The 16,118-nt window shown below is 41.3% G+C and overlaps 1 protein-coding gene across 11 annotated transcripts in view; it reads right to left on the minus strand.

Annotated features, from left to right (window-relative positions):
- KIAA0586 (KIAA0586 ortholog) overlaps nt 1-16,118 on the minus strand; it is a 134,105-nt gene that overhangs the window by 90,687 nt on the left and 27,300 nt on the right. For 8 of the 11 annotated variants that reach the window (XM_073349974.2, XM_073349976.2, XM_073349978.2 and 5 more), the window contains exons 9-13: nt 15,393-15,581; nt 11,558-11,678; nt 9,683-9,830; nt 7,937-7,978; nt 4,841-5,067 (exon numbers count right to left, since the gene is read on the minus strand). In XM_073349974.2, coding sequence (XP_073206075.2) covers nt 4,841-5,067; nt 7,937-7,978; nt 9,683-9,830; nt 11,558-11,678; nt 15,393-15,581 — 727 coding nt within the window. The remainder of the gene's footprint in view (nt 1-4,840; nt 5,068-7,936; nt 7,979-9,682; nt 9,831-11,557; nt 11,679-15,392; nt 15,582-16,118) is intronic. The other 3 variants (XM_073349981.2, XM_073349977.2, XM_073349972.2) reach the window with 2 other exon arrangements.

Below are 16,118 nucleotides of genomic sequence, written 5' to 3' on the forward strand. Positions count from 1 at the left end.
GCCACAGCGTCATCCTGGGAGTTCATGTTCAGCTAATGATGCACCCTGACCCCCAAATCTTTTTTAGAGTCACTGCCTCCCAGAATAGAGTCCCCCATCCTACATTTTTCCGAGATGTACACATTTAAATTAAGCCATATTAAAACACATATTGTTTGCTTAAGGCCAGCATTCCAAGCTATCCAGATCACCCTATATCAGTGACCTGTTCTTTTCGCTATTTACCACTCCCTCAATTTTTGTGTTGTCTGCACATTTTATTAGCGTTTATGTTTTCACTGATAAAAATGTTAAATATGTAGGACCAAGAACTGATCCCTGCAGGACCCCATTAGAACCACACCCGCTCTATGATGATTTCCCCATTTACAAGTACATTTTGAGACTTATCAGTTAGCCAGTTTTTAATCCACTTAATGTGTGCCATGTTAATTTTATACCTTTCCAGTTTTTAATAATCAAAATGTCAGCCTTACAAGTCAAATGCCTTACAGAATTCTAAGTATATTACATCAACACTATTATCTTTATCAATCAAATTGTAATCTCATCAAAAATATATATCAAGTTAGTTTGACAGGATCTAGTTTCCATAAACCCATGTTGAATGTAATTAATTATATAATCTTCCTTTAATTCTTTATTAATCATGTCCTGTATCAGACACTATATTATCTTGCCTAGGGTTAACCTCAGAATGACAAGCCTATAATTAAAAGAGTCATCCCTCTTAGCCTTTTAAAATATCAGCACTACATTAGCTTTCTTCCAGTCTTCTGAAACTTCTCCAGTGATCCAAGACTTGCAGAAAATCAACATTAGCAATCCAGTGAGCTCCTCAGCCAGCTCCTTTAAAACTCTTGGATGCAAGTTATCTGGATTTGCTGATTTTAAAATGTCTAACTTCAGTAGCTGCTGTTTAACATCCTTTCAAGATACCAGCAGAATACAAAGAGTGTTGCCATCATCATTATATATGACTACGTCATCTGTTTTTTCCCAAATACAGAACAAATATTTATTGAACATGTTACATTCTATACCTTGGGGGAGCGTCCTGTAACCCCCATATTCCTCATTTATATATAATTGTGATATTGCATATAAAGCAGGCCATGTGAAGTATTTGGGGAAAGGGTATGATCTGCTGAAAGTCACTGTTCTATCTAAATATGTATATCATTAATGTATATGAAGTTATGAGAATTGTGGTGTATGGCTGTCACTAAAATATGCTGTGGGTTTGGGAAGCACCCAGATACTAGCTCTCCAGAGACAAAGCCAAGGAAAGTAACCAACACCTGGGTGGGTGTCAAAAACCATTAACAGCCATTGTCCAGCAAAGGAGCTATGATTCAATGACTCACCAGCATAAGGCCACACCAGAGGAATTGCTCAGCCTTACCTGGGGACTCAGCAATGCGCACCAAACATGCCTGGACTTGTGTTCTCCAGGCACATAGACTAAGAGTATAAAACAAAACACAGTGGCCCCATGCTTGGCCTTTCTCCTTCCCTCACCTATGCTGGAAACAACAAGGACACTCTGAAGACTCCAACAGAGGGGACTGGCCCAGGTTTCAAGGGCGAAACCTGTGTACTATGCACTGCAATATCCAGTGGGGTGAGAAAAACTGCTTAATCTAGATGTTGCCCAGTCTAATAGAGTTGAAAGTTTAGACTGCATGCTTATATTTTATTTTGGTAACCACTCTGACTTTTTGTCTATCACTTATAATCACTTAAAAACTATCTTTTGTAGTCAATAAATTTGTTATACTGTTTCTTTATCAGTGAGTTTGCCTGAAGTATGTGGTAAATCTCCTCAGGTTTGCAAAGGGTAGTGAATATCCACTTTCCATTCATGAAGTGGTGAACCAATTAATAAATTTGCACTGCTCAAGACGAGCAGTGCAAGATGGTATATTCCTGAGGTACCATGCTGGTAGCTGGGCGGGATTTGGCTGGTGCCTTTCTCTGTGTGATTCACGAGTGGCTCTGGGAGCATTCATGCAATCTAGATGGGTGTAGGGCTCCACATGCCGTTGCACTGACTGATAACAGGGCCTGGAGGGGTTTGCTGCTTGTCACTAGCAAAACATTGTGAGAGAAAGCCCGGGCTGGAGAGAGTTAAGGGGGCACAGCGGTCCCAAAGTCCCAGGCTGCACCCTGGGGATCCCGTCACAAAACACTTCTATCATTTCTGCATTATTATTCCTAATTCTACTATTTCCATTTAGTTGTGGACTAATGCCATTGCTGGCATTTTTTCCCCCCTTGTATACTTAACCTCTTTATTTTCCTGAACTCTGCCAGCCACAGATGTTGCCATATGTCCCTTTGCTTCCCTTATCAATTTTCTACAATCCCTAGCTTCTGATTTATATTCATTACTATCAATTTCCCCTTTTTTCCATATGTTGCCCAGTATGTTGCTCACAAACAGGGAAGAATTAGTGGGGGAAGCAAAAGTGGATGGGAATCTGGGAGGCAGTGACCATGAGTTGGTTGAGTTCAGGATCCTGACACAGGGAAGAAAGGTAAGCAGCAGGATACGGACCCTGGACTTCAGAAAAGCAGACTTCGACTCCCTCAGGGAACGGGTGGGTAGGATCCCCTGGGGAACTAACATGAAGGAGAAAGGAGTCCAGGAGAGCTGGCTGTATTTCAAGGAATCCCTGTTGAGGTTACAGGGACAAACCATCCTGATGCGTCGAAAGAATAGTAAATATGGCAGGCGACCAGCTTGGCTTAACGGTGAAATCCTAGCGGATCTTAAACATAAAAAAGAAGCTTACAAGAAGTGGAAGGTTGGACATATGACCAGGGAAGAGTATAAAAATATTGCTCGGGTATGTAGGAATGAAATCAGGAGGGCCAAATCGCACCTGGAGCTGCAGCTAGCAAGAGATATCAAGAGTAACAAGAAGGGTTTCTTCAGGTATGTTGGCAACAAGAAGAAAGCCAAGGCAAGTGTGGGCCCCTTACTGAATGAGGGAGGCAACCTAGTGACAGAGGATGTGGAAAAAGCTAATGTGCTCAATGCTTTTTTTGCCTCTGTCTTCACTAACAAGGACAGCTCCCAGACTGCTGCGCTGGGCTTCACAACATGGGGAGTAGATGGCCAGCCCTCTGTGGAGAAAGAGGTGGTTAGGGATTATTTAGAAAAGCTGGACGTGCACAAGTCCATGGGGCCGGACGAGTTGCATCCAAGAGTGCTAAAGGAATTGGCGGCTGTGATTGCAGAGCCATTGGCCATTATCTTTGAAAACTCGTGGCGAACGGGGGAAGTCCCAGATGATTGGGAAAAGGCTAACTTAGTGCCAATCTTTAAAAAAGGGAAGAAGGAGGATCCTGGGAACTACAGGCCAGTCAGCCTCACCTCAGTCCCTGGAAAAATCATGGAGCAGGTCCTCAAGGAATCAATCCTGAAGCACTTACATGAGAGGAAAGTGATCAGGAACAGTTAGCATGGATTCACCAAGGGAAGGTCATGCCTGATTAATCTAATTGCCTTCTATGATGAGATTACTGGTTCTGTGGATGAAGGGAAAGCAGCGGATGTATTGTTTCTTGACTTTAGCAAAGCTTTTGACACGGTCTCCCACAGTATTCTTGTCAGCAAGTTAAAGAAGTACGGGCTGGATGAATGCACACTATAAGGTGGGTAGAAAGTTGGCTAGATTGTTGGGCTCAACGGGTAGTGATCAATGGCTCCATGTCTAGTTGGCAGCCGGTGTCAAGTGGAGTGCCCCAGGGGTCGGTCCTGGGGCCGGTTTTGTTCAATATCTTCATAAATGATCTGGAGGATGGTGTGGATTGCACTCTCAGCAAATTTGCGGATACTAAACTGGGAGGAGTGGTAGATACGCTGGAGGGCAGGGATAGGATACAGGGGGACCTAGAAAAATTGGAGGATTGGGCCAAAAGAAATCTGAGGAGGTTCAATAAGGATAAGTGCAGGGTCCTGCACTTAGGATGGAAGAACCCAATGCACAGCTACAGACTAGGGACCGAATGGCTAGGCAGCAGTTCTGCAGAAAAGGACCTAGGGGTGACAGTGGACGAGAAGCTGGATATGAGCCAGCAGTGTGCCCTTGTTGCCAAGAAGGCCAATGGCATTTTGGGATGCATAAGTAGAGGCATAGCGAGCAGATCGAGGGACGTGATCGTTCCCCTCTATTCGACATTGGTGAGGCCTCATCTGGAGTACTGTGTCCAGTTTTGGGCCCCACACTACAAGAAGGATGTGGATAAATTGGAGAGAGTCCAGCGAAGGGCAACAAAAATGATTAGGGGTCTGGAACACATGACTTCTGAGGAGAGGCTGAGGGAACTGGGATTGTTTAGTCTGCAGAAGAGAAGAATGAGGGGGGATTTCATAGCTGCTTTCAACTACCTGAGAGGTGGTTGCAGAGAGGATGGTTCTAGACTATTCTCAGTGGTAGAAGAGGACAGGACAAGGAGTAATGGTCTCAAGTTGCAGTGGGGGAGGTTTAGGTTGGATATTAGGAAAAACTTTTTCACTAGGAGGGTGGTGAAACACTGGAATGCGTTACCTAGGGAGGTGGTAGAATCTCCTTCCTTAGAAGTTTTTAAGGTCAGGCTTGACAAAGCCCTGGCTGGGATGATTTAATTGGGGATTGGTCCTGCTTTGAGCAGGGGGTTGGACTAGATGACCTCCTGAGGTCCCTTCCAACCCTGATATTCTATGATTCTATGTTATTTTATTTTGTATAGCTGCCTTCACTTCAGCTCTAAACCAGGTCCATACTTTTTAACTAATAATATGAGTAGAGTAGAGTGGGTAGCAGCATGGAAGATTAAATGAAATTCCCACCTGTTTGTAGTCAAAGCATTAATAAAGGTATACATGGCATCTCCATCTTTTGCACGAATAATGGCTTCCAAATTTTCTTCGAGGACTTTTTTATTGTTTTGTACACCTCTTAAAATCCTTTCAGCATCCTTCAACACGGATTTTGGTGCTTTAACTGTCTGAAGAATAGATGGCTTGGAGACCTGAGGACATTCAGCAAAACTAGGTGCAACAACAGGGTTTGTCGGCTAAAATTTAAGAAAAACAATTATTATTTTAACATACTAAATCATTTTTCTAAACAGAGTACATTAATCTGATTTACTGTTGATCTACCATCAATTCTAAGGTCCAATCTAAGGTGGAGAGCAACTGGCATTGACTTGAAGCCTAAACTAAAGAGAGATCGGTGTCTTGCAAAGTTAGGGCCAATAGTTAAACAAATGGAAGGAGATCTGAAACTTGACAAACATTGAAGTATAATATATCACGTCTGAGTCACAATGCTGATAAAATATGAAAGCAATATAGCATGTGAAAAAGATGAAACCATTAAATCTAAAGAGTAGAAATCACATGTTAATCTCTCTGTACAACAGCATTAAAGCATAATTAATTTTAAAAGAATAGGGATTAATTTCTGCCTCCAGATAAAGGCACATACCTCCCACTGAAATCAATCTGGTCCTAAGGAATACCAGGTAACATAGCACTACATGACTCAGTAGCACTATATGCCACTGATGTTTACTTCTTTATAAGAAATACTGAAAAAACTACTAAAAGCCATTTAATTTGCAAAACATTTCACCAAATTGAAAAGAAAATTAGTAATTAAACCACTAAGTATGAACACAAAGGACACCAACGCACAAGAACACAGAGACTGGAACAATTACGGGTCTCATGCTCTTGTCTGGAACTACACAAAAGATGACGTTTGATCTCCAAGAAAAGAGGTGCGGAAGAGACGCAGGCAGATAACAATGCTCTTCTGGACATGCTAATGACCAGCTAAAGTGACCCCTGGCCATTTCTTAGGCCACGTCTATACTAGAAACTTATGTTGACTCAAGTTATGTAAGCATCTAGCTGCGGCAGTTAGTACATCGCTTGTGCGCCTGCATACTTGGCTCCTTGTATCAGTGGTGCACATACTACTCCTGGGGGAATTCTGTGCCAAAAAATATAAAAATTCTGCACACAACATTTGAAAATTCTGCATATTTTATTTTTAAAAGCAACACAATATAATCATGCCAGTTTCAATTATTTTGGTAATTTATTTCAAAGACTCTGTCAGCATGTATGTCTGTAACAATACAGACCAAAAAAAAAAAAGATTCTGGTAATTTTTTTTGACCAATGGATTTCTTACAAGGCATATTAATACAGAATGTTGTGTAATTCATTTAAATTACAATACAGAACTGTATTTCCTGCACCTGTCAGAAGCAGTGAAAAGGCTTGGGGGAGTCAGGGATAACAGAGGAGTTGAGGGAGAGGGAAGGAGCCTCGGAGTGAACCTGTATGGTGTTGGGAGTAGGTGGGGTTTTTTCTTGCGGGCGAGAGGGGGGGATTGTTAGGGTGTTGGGAAGGCTCCCACATGCAGACCCTGGCTGATCCCAAGCTTCTCCCATTCAGTCAAGAATGTCTGCTCCTGTCCCCATGGGTCTCTGCAGCCCCCCTTCCCTGCCCCAGGCTCAACGCCGTCACCCCGCTAGCTCCTGAGCTCATGCTCCAGTTTGTCCCCCGCACTAGCCATTCTGAACTCCAGTCTGTGAACCCAGCAGCCCTGTGTGCACCACTCTGTCCTAACCTGGCTCTGCGGGCAGGGAGCTGTGATGAATTTCTACTCCTGGGGGAATTCTGCAGCATTGGGCATAGAATTTTGTATTTTCCTGCATAAAATACATTTTGCTTAAGAAGTGCTGCAGTTCTGCCATTTGCCTACCAGAGGCTGTTGTGGTGCTAGAACAGTGGGAATGAACGCAGCTGGCTGTTCTGACACCACAGCGGCCTCTGGTGGGCAAAAGGCGGAACCACAGCACTTCTTAGGCAAAATGTTTTTTTATGCGGAAAAATACAAAATTATGCGAGTCAGAGGAATTCTGCGCATCCGCAGATGCGCAGAATTCCCCCAGAGTAACATACTCACCAGCAGTTCTTGTACTAGTGCAGAGCACAGTGCACCATGGGTAGCTATCCCACTTTGCAACTCGCCACTGTCCAGCACACTGTCTTTTGGGAAGTTCTGGCAATGCATCATGGGGTCAAAATGAATTGTGCAGGGGTGACTGGGAGCATGGAGTCAACTTCCCAGTTTACAACTGTCTCCACCCCATAATGTTATTTATATTTCATAATTTTCATGTCTTTTTTTCAAAATCCCTCAAATCCATGTGGCCTTCCTTGTTGTCTGCCATCTCGGACAGAAGCATGGATCCTGCACAGTTCTGCACTACTGTCGTGACCACTGCAAGCACAGGGTGCACAATCTTGACATATTTGCAGAGCTACAAGAAGAACTGAATGAGTGGGGAACATGACGATTGCTTGGAAGACAGATTGCCGTGGGACATAGTGAGAACAATTCAAGGTTGTTGGTGGCATTCATAGAGCAGCTGCTGATGGTGGAGTGCTGCTTTGGAAAAAGTCTCTTGCTTGACAAAACAAAAGAGAGACCAATGGTTCAGTACATGGGGCTTGATACTGCTTGGGGAGGAATGGGTATACTACAAATTATCTATCACCTTTATGTAAATTTTAATTTAAGACAAAAGCCAAGGTTAAAATATGTGCTCAATAAAACATCTGAAATTAGTGAAAAGGTGTAACATCAGGAATTTAGCTTTGGTGTATTTATATACACACACACAGAGCACAAAACAGTTATTACATTAGCAGTCCGCCTGATATAGAGTTAGGGGGGGCAGCATTTATAATCTGTTTTCCCAAGTACATTTCACTAAAACAGAATATCAAAAAGTCACAGAACTACTCAAACCCTACTTTGGACTACTTACTCTGAATGCAACAGACACCTTTTGAAAAAGATGAAGATAAAGGAAGAAACAGAGTTTCTATAAATTAAATTTAAAAAAAATCCCACTATACCTTAACAAAATCATTCATGTCTGATTTCCATGCCTTTGCTTCCTGAAAAAAAACAAAGACAGAAAAAGGTCCTTTGAAACTTCAACCATAAGTATCTATCAGAATTAAATTTAGTATTTAGAAGTTAGGTGAATAAAAAGTCTAGTTAAAATAGGTTGCATGATGTCTCAGCATGCTTCTCTTGGACAAGAGGAGCATCCTCAAGCACAACTCCATTTCTTTCATCTCACCTATCTGTCTATGGTACTTATGTGGCCCTCATTACCAGAATATCTGAGCACCTCACGATATTTAATGTCTTTATCTTCACAACACCCCCATTAGGTAGAGGAGAGCTATTTATTCCCATTTTACAAATGGGGAACTGAGACACAGAAAGGCAAAGTGACTTTCCCAAGGTCAGCCTGTCTGTTGCAAAGCAGAGAATTGAACCTGGGTCTCCCAAGTTCTAGGGTTGTGCCCTAACTATGGGACCATGCTTTCCTGTCTCAGACTTTCTATTTCTCTACATTTTCTAAGCTGGAATCATGTTTGAGCCTAAACTCTTCTTTTCCTCTTACATCTTCCATGTCTGCAAATCTACCTACCACTGGCTTCTCAACACTGCCTATTCCCCACCCCCCCAACCATCTCAACTTCATCTCTGCTAAAATTCTCATCTGTCTTCCAGCTGACTTTTCTTTCTAAACTGTTAAGCTGATTTGCTACAAACACTACACAGAGGAAGCCTGAAGGGTATCTGTGCGTGTCTTTGCTTCTTCCACTAATTAAATAGAGGAGATTCTTTCACCCCTTGCCCCTTGTTTAACCTGCCATCCCTTTCTCCTCTTTGGTCCTTTTAAGGCAAGTGCTCCAATATTTCCAAAGTACGGCGAGAGTAGAGCTAGTCTACTCTGTTCCACAGATAATGCTGTCACCATTAGCTCAGACCTTCTGATGCTGATGTAGCTCCCAAAGCCGTAGCACTATAGACATAGCACTAGATATTTTTTCCATTTAAGACATCTTAGCTCTGTACAGCCACTAAATTGTTTCATCTAGGTTTCATAAATAAAATATTAACTACACATAAATAGCTAAAGTGTCTTCATTTTTAAAAGCCAGTGACTAATCTTCACTGCTGCCAGCAGAGACCCATTTCAGTAAAAGGGACTAGCTCAGCAGCAGAAGAAACATGCAAATAACGGCGCCCCGGGTAGCACTTTGGAAATTGGACTATTTTACCATAAGAAACAGCTGACAAGGTGGGAAAAGGACTGGTTTAAAATCATCCCCCACATTTAAGAAATGCAATAACCCAAAGACTTTTCTCTCCAAAATGTGAATGGCACAATCAGGTCTGCAGCTAGAGTACTGGGGGAGAGAAGAGAGGACAGCAGAAAGCAGCATTTCAAAATCAAAACATTTAAAAAACTTAGAAGAAAAGTTTTTTACTAATACTATTACTGTGTAGACTGGATTTTTTAAGTTACTGCTTTGGTAAAGTAACATAGTGGCTTTATAATCCAGATACAAATCTGGATCCAGTATGTTTACTGGGAGATAATTATATCCCAGACCCAGAACCCTTTTCAGACTAGCAGGTTACAATTTTCAGCCAATTGCAGTAAGTAAACATACTTCTGTTTGGAGAGTTGGAAGCAAGGCCAATCTTTGTTGGTACCAGATATCATAATTCTGCTTACATTTGCTTATTTTTCTTATTGAAATGGTTAGTCATTCCAACAATATGGTCACTCACTTTACCTGTAGCATGCCATGCATTTCTTTTTTCAGCTGGCCAAGATCTTGAAGCACATCTTCTGCTTTCTTCACTGTTTTATTAATTGAATTGTAATCTTGGAGGGGGCCTTCAAAGGCAGGGATTGAGTCAGTTCGCAGGGCAGCAGGCCTGCTGAGAAGATTACATATTACTAAAATCTCACAGCTTCCTGATTGACTTTAGAAACAACTAGCTTCTAATTTGAGAATTTTAACATGGATTTGAACTTTGCACAAGTATCAGACCTTTACATAGAAAGGAAATTGCTTCTTCTCCCAGAGGCCTTGGCCAATTATATTGCTTCCTTTGTTTAATAGTTACAGTATTTACACTATCAGGAACGAGATAGAAAAATAGCAGTGATTAATTAATTTCCAAAGTGAAAAGTTTCTCAATTTTCCAACGTTACTTCAATTATTTCAATCTGAATTTAAGGTAGAATTTCACTGTTAATTAAATGAGAATATGGTGCAAAGTGCTTCCCCCCCACCAGATTACATGTTCAAGCCATCAGTGTAATATGTAAAAATGTAGTGAAATCATGACAACAAAAGGGTAATCTGGAAGAGGGGTCTTCAGACAGGAAGGATAAAATTTCCTGACCTGTTCTGAGGCTTAGAAACTGACTACACTAATAGTTACATTTTCCCTCTAGATGCAGTTTAAAAGAATATCCATACATTATTTTTAAGACAGTATATGAACCAGATTAGCAGTTTCTGATAAAACACCTTCATGCAAAGCGGCCAAAAGCTACCCTAACTGGAAAACAGAGAATTCCATTGGCATGGGTAACTCCCCATTGGAACACTGCCAATGTCACTGGCTCTAAGCCACTACCTTCCAGCCCTCTACAACACAGGGAATATACCCAGAAGAAGGGAGATCACCCACAGTGCTGTTGTACTCCAGTGAGCCCTTTCAGAGAGTGGTTACCAGCCATCATTACTTACAGCTGTCCTAAGGTTCCTCATGCTGTTGTAAAAACAAGCCCTTAGCAGCCCTGGAGATCATGGAAGCACAACAGCAGTATAAAGCCACCTTTGCTTCCCCTTTTTGGGTCCTGCACCAAGCACATCTTGGTCAGACCCAAGGCCCAGGCAGTGGTTCTCAACCCGTGGTCCAATCAGCACACAGTTGTGGCCCATGTGACATCCTCAGAGCCATACAGGTAGTATATATATTGTGTGGATGTGGCCCACATAACACAGAGAGCTGCATATGCAGCCCACAATGGTAAACAGGTTGAGAACCACTGCTCTAGTGCATCTCCTACCTATAATAGAGTGGTTCTCAACCTTTCCAGACTACTGTACCCCTTTCAGGAGTATGATTTGTCTTGCGTACCCCAAGTTTCACCTCACTGAAGAACTACTTGCTTACAAAATCAGACATAAAAATACAAGTGTCACAGCACACTATTACTGAAAAATTGCTGCCTTTCTCATTTTTACCATATAATTATAAAATAAATAGATATGGATTACAAATATTGTACTTACATTCAGTGTGATACATTACCTCGTTTTTCACTTATGAGCCTTGTCTGAAGCCGAAGGCCCGCCACCTGGGGCTGAAGCACATAACTTAGCTTCACAGGGCCCCCTCTGGTGTGAGGCCCTGGGCAATTGCCTTGCTTGCCACCCCCTAATGCTGGCCCTGTGCTTGCAACCCCATAAACCTGTCCTGCAACCCCCAGAGAAACATTCATCTAGATGAGTTAAGTATCCCCTAGAAGACCTCTGAGTAACCCCAGGGATACACGTACCCCTGGTTGAGAACCACTGTCTGGCACATACCTAAGTCATTTTAAAAATAAAAAGTCTATATGAACTTCTGATTCAGTCACATTTACTTACCACTCTCTCTCAGAATGCCAGGCCATTTTGGTATTGTTTAATGATGACTTCTCAGAAGACTCAGTTTGTCTCAATGGAGTTTCTTGAGAATTCAGAATCTGCTCCAGAAGTCTCCCTCCACCTACAGTAGGAAAAACATAAACAACATTATTAAGCATATTTAATACATTTAAGTGGCTTATTTTCATTTCAAGAAATAAATATTTCATTCATTTAAAAAAATAACCACTATACAATATTTAACTAGATTTATGAGAATATTGCAATGGAAACTATTTATCAATTTGGTTTTAAAAATCATAGAATCATAGAAACATAGCACTGGAAGGGACCTCGAGAGGTCATCTAGTCCAGCCCCCCTTTCTCTCCCCCATGATGAGGCAAAGTCAAGTATACCTAGATCATCCCTGACAGGTGTTTGCCCAAACGGTTTTTCGAAACCTCCAATTATAAGAATTCTACAACATTCTGTGGTAACCTATTCTAGTACTTAACAATCCTTAAAGATAGAAGGTTTTTTCTAATATCTAACCTAAACCACATTTCCTGCATTAAGCCCATTACTTCTTGTCCTACCTTCAGTGGACATGGAGAACAACAGCTTACCATTCTCTTTATAACAGCCTTTGACATATTTGAAGACTGTTATCAGGTCTTTAGTCAGTCTTCTTTTCTCAAGACTAAACAGGCCCAGTTTTTTTAATCTTTCCTTATAGGTCAGGTTTTCTAAACCTTTTATCATTTTTGTTGCTTTCATCTGGACTCTCTCCAATTTGTCCACATTGTTCTCAAATAGTGGCAACCAGAACTGGACACAGTACTGCAGCTGAGGCCTCACCAGCATCAAGTAAGATGGAACAATTTCTTCCTGTGAGGACACTCCTGTTAATATACCCAGAATAGTGGTCTTTTTCACAACTGCATCATGATGTTGGCTCATATTCAATTTCTGATCCTCTATAACCCTATATCCTTTTCAGCAATACTATTGCCCAGCTAATTATTCTTCATTTTATAGTTGAGTGTTTGATTTTTAATTCCTAACTGTAGTACTGTCCACTTGTCTTTACTGAGTTAATCTTGTTGATTTCAGGCCAATTCTCCAATTCAACAATGTCCTTTTGAATTCTAATCCTGTCCTCCGAAGTGCTTGCAACACCTCCGAGCTTGGTGTCATCCACAAATTTTATAAGTGTACTCTCCATTTCATTATCCAAAGTTATTGATGAAAATATTGAATAGTACCAGCCCCAAGGACAGATGCTGGTGGGGGATCCGAGTAGTTACGTTCTCCCAGTTTGACAGTGAACCAAGCTCCTCTTTCAGTATGGTTTTTCAACCAGTTGGACCCCCACCTTATAGTAATTTCACCTAGAAGCCATTTCCCCTATTTGCTTATGAGAATGTTATGTGGGACTGTGTCAAAAGCCTTGCTAAAATCAGAATATATTGTGTCTAATACTTATCCCCATCCATTAGGTAAGTAACCCTGTCAAAGAAGGAAATTAGATTGGTTTGGCATGATTTATTGTCGACAAATCCTTGTTGGCTGTTACTTATCACCCTATTATCCTCTAGATACTCCCAAATTTATTGCTTAATCATTTGTTACAGTATCTTTCCAGGCATTAAAGTTAGGCTGACTGATCTCTTATTCCCTGGCTCCTCTTTGTTCCCCCCTTTTTCAAATATAGGTACTATATTTGCCTTTCTCAAGTCCTCTGGGACATCACCCTTCCTCCATGAAATCCACAAAGATAATCACTAGTGCACTTTTACAGCACCAAAGAACATGCTATGCCTAAAAAACATTCAGGTATACTTGTTATTTTATTTATGACTCCTATGCAACAGTGAGATGAGAGGAATAACAAACAGGAACAAACTAAGATTGGAAGCCATACAACACATGGCAAAGGAAACAAACAGTTTTCACGAGACCAGTGAATAAGTGTATTTTATTTAATATGGGTTTATTTAGAGATGGGGCCCTCAAGCCAAGTCTATACTACAAAGCTTTGCTGGCACAGCTATGTTAGTTATGAGTGTTAAATAAATAAATGAAAATCAACCCCCTGACAAACATGATGGCATAAACAACCATGTCAACACAACTTATACTGGCAAGAGTCATTTTCCTAGTATAGCTATTTCAGCAAAGCCTTTGTATTGTACAAAAACCCTCAGAATGTCTCCAGACCCTAACATTTGAGAGTCTTAAAAGTCTAAACAGTAAGACAACCACCACTCACACTGCCAATGCCGCAACAACCAGACTCAGAGAAACATTTGGTCTTGGACCATTTGGGAATTTTTTAATTCCATTTTATAGTGGGTGCATTTTTATTGATGTGGGATACTTTTTGATGCTCTCCAGAAGCGATCTGAGAGACTTGAAGAGAAATATAGAAATATACACCAGGATAGGGAATGGAAAAGTGCAGAAAGGGAGAGGGAAAGTGGAATTAACTGGTGGAACACCGAGCACATGTAAGAAAATAGGTTTCAGAGTAACAGCCGTGTTAGTCTGTATTCGCAAAAAGAAAAGGAGTACTTGTGGCACCTTAGACCTCAAGTGAGCTGTAGCTCACGAAAGCTTATGCTCAAATAAATTGGTTAGTCTCTAAGGTGCCACAAGTACTCCTTTTCTTTTTGTAAGAAAATAATAAACAATGAGAACAGAGATGTAGTCAGGGATGAATGATGAGAAGATTCATTTTGATACAGAAGGTAAGAAGCCAGGAAAAGGATTCAAAGATGGAGTGACATGGTCCAAGAAGCGGGCAAGAAAGATTATTTTAGCCAGGGCCATTCTGTATGGACTGGAGAGGAGCAAGAGGGAAATCTGAGGGTCAGAGAGAAGGTTCCAGTAATCTAAGCAGGAGGTAACCAAGTGACAGACAAGCATTTTGTCCACAGGGTAAGAGTGCAAGGGCTGGATTATTTAAGGTGTCCTCAAAGATCACTCAAACTTAACCTGATGTTTGTGCTTTTTAAATATGGTGCTGAAAACTGAATTCTGGGCTGCCAAGTCAGTACCAAGTAGGGCTGTTAAACACCTCCTTTGTTCAACATACTCTTGTTTTTATTAATGCAATCCAGTATTCCATCTGCCTTTTGTGACAATGTTCAATTTATCTACCATTGTAACTCTTCTGACCTAGCCAGTACTCCCATATTCAATATTTGTGGGTATGATACTGCATTCCTACACAAACCACCTTACACTTGACTTTACTGCATTTTATTTAAGCTCATTCTACCACTGTAAATGAAGGCTGAACTGCACTTTAATCCTATCTTCTCAAGTGTCTGAAAGACCTTTAAGGTGTTCATCTTGCACGTTTTGGGCTCCCTTCAACATTCCTTACTCAGAAGTCGCTAGTTTTGCCTGAGTAAGGAGTAACGTATAGGGCCATTAAATACCACACTCACCACTTCATCCTTCAAGTCGAACATGAAAATATTAAATACTTTTGGACACAGAACAGACTCCACTCAACACCTGACTCCAACTTGACAACAACCCTTCATTAGTTACTTGGATATTTAATGTTAGGGTCAAAGTGCAATGGCAAGATGGTGGGGAAGCTCATCCAGAGTGTTCATTAACAGTACTGCCTTGAACTCCGGGAGTCGTTCATTTACTGCCAGCACTAACCTTTCACCAACACATTTTTAGAACATTTGAATGTGTATACCTAGATTCAGGTAATCCAATAAGGACTGTCTTCAGAGAACATGAAGATGATACAGGCAATAATAGCCACTGGCCATGCCTGTATCAGCAAAGGGACAAAGGAAGGCTATTTCTGAACTTTCCTCTGACTCTTACCCACAACACTTCCATATGCTGATTTGGGCACATTTTCCTTTTCTGCTATAGGTCTCTCTTTCTTTGAAATTTTCTGTGAAACTTTCATGTCTTTTGATACAGGTACAGGAGCATATCTCCGAGGAGCTGGTGTCTTCAGAGGTGATTTCTGTGTACGAACGCCATAATTTCCAAATTGACTTGAATACGCTTAAATTCAGGGGAAAAAAAAAGAACAATTTGTTTTTAAATCTGAAGTTATAAGATTGGTTTCCTTTTCAAAAAACTCTTCAAAAGCAAACAGAAGTTTAAAAAATCCCCACAGAAATACAAAAAATTTCCATTAGCAAGAAATTTTTTTTAAAAACAGGTAGTAACTTTGGTATTGAGAAAAGTAAGTGGCGTATATCTGTACTGGAGCTGGAAGGTGTTGTTCCCAGCTCGAGTAGACGCCCCATGCTAGCTCTGATGCAGCTGGGATCCACGCTAAAAACAGAAATGCAGCTGCTGCGGCATAAGCTGCAGCAGGGGCTAGGCACCTACGTCCATACCTGAGGCTCGGACGGGATCTTACTCGGGGCGGCTAGCCCCTCTCTCAGCTCACACTGCCACAGCTACACTTGTATTTTTAACACGCTAGGTCAACCAGAGCCAGCGCAGGTGCCTCTACCCAAGCTGGAAATTACACTTTCCAGCCCTAGTGTGATACAGCGTACTTCAAAATAACCCCCTGTAACCGCCTTATTT

Source organism: Lepidochelys kempii, chromosome 6 (genome assembly GCF_965140285.1).
Source record: "Lepidochelys kempii isolate rLepKem1 chromosome 6, rLepKem1.hap1, whole genome shotgun sequence".
Classification (NCBI taxonomy): Eukaryota; Metazoa; Chordata; order Testudines; family Cheloniidae; genus Lepidochelys; species Lepidochelys kempii.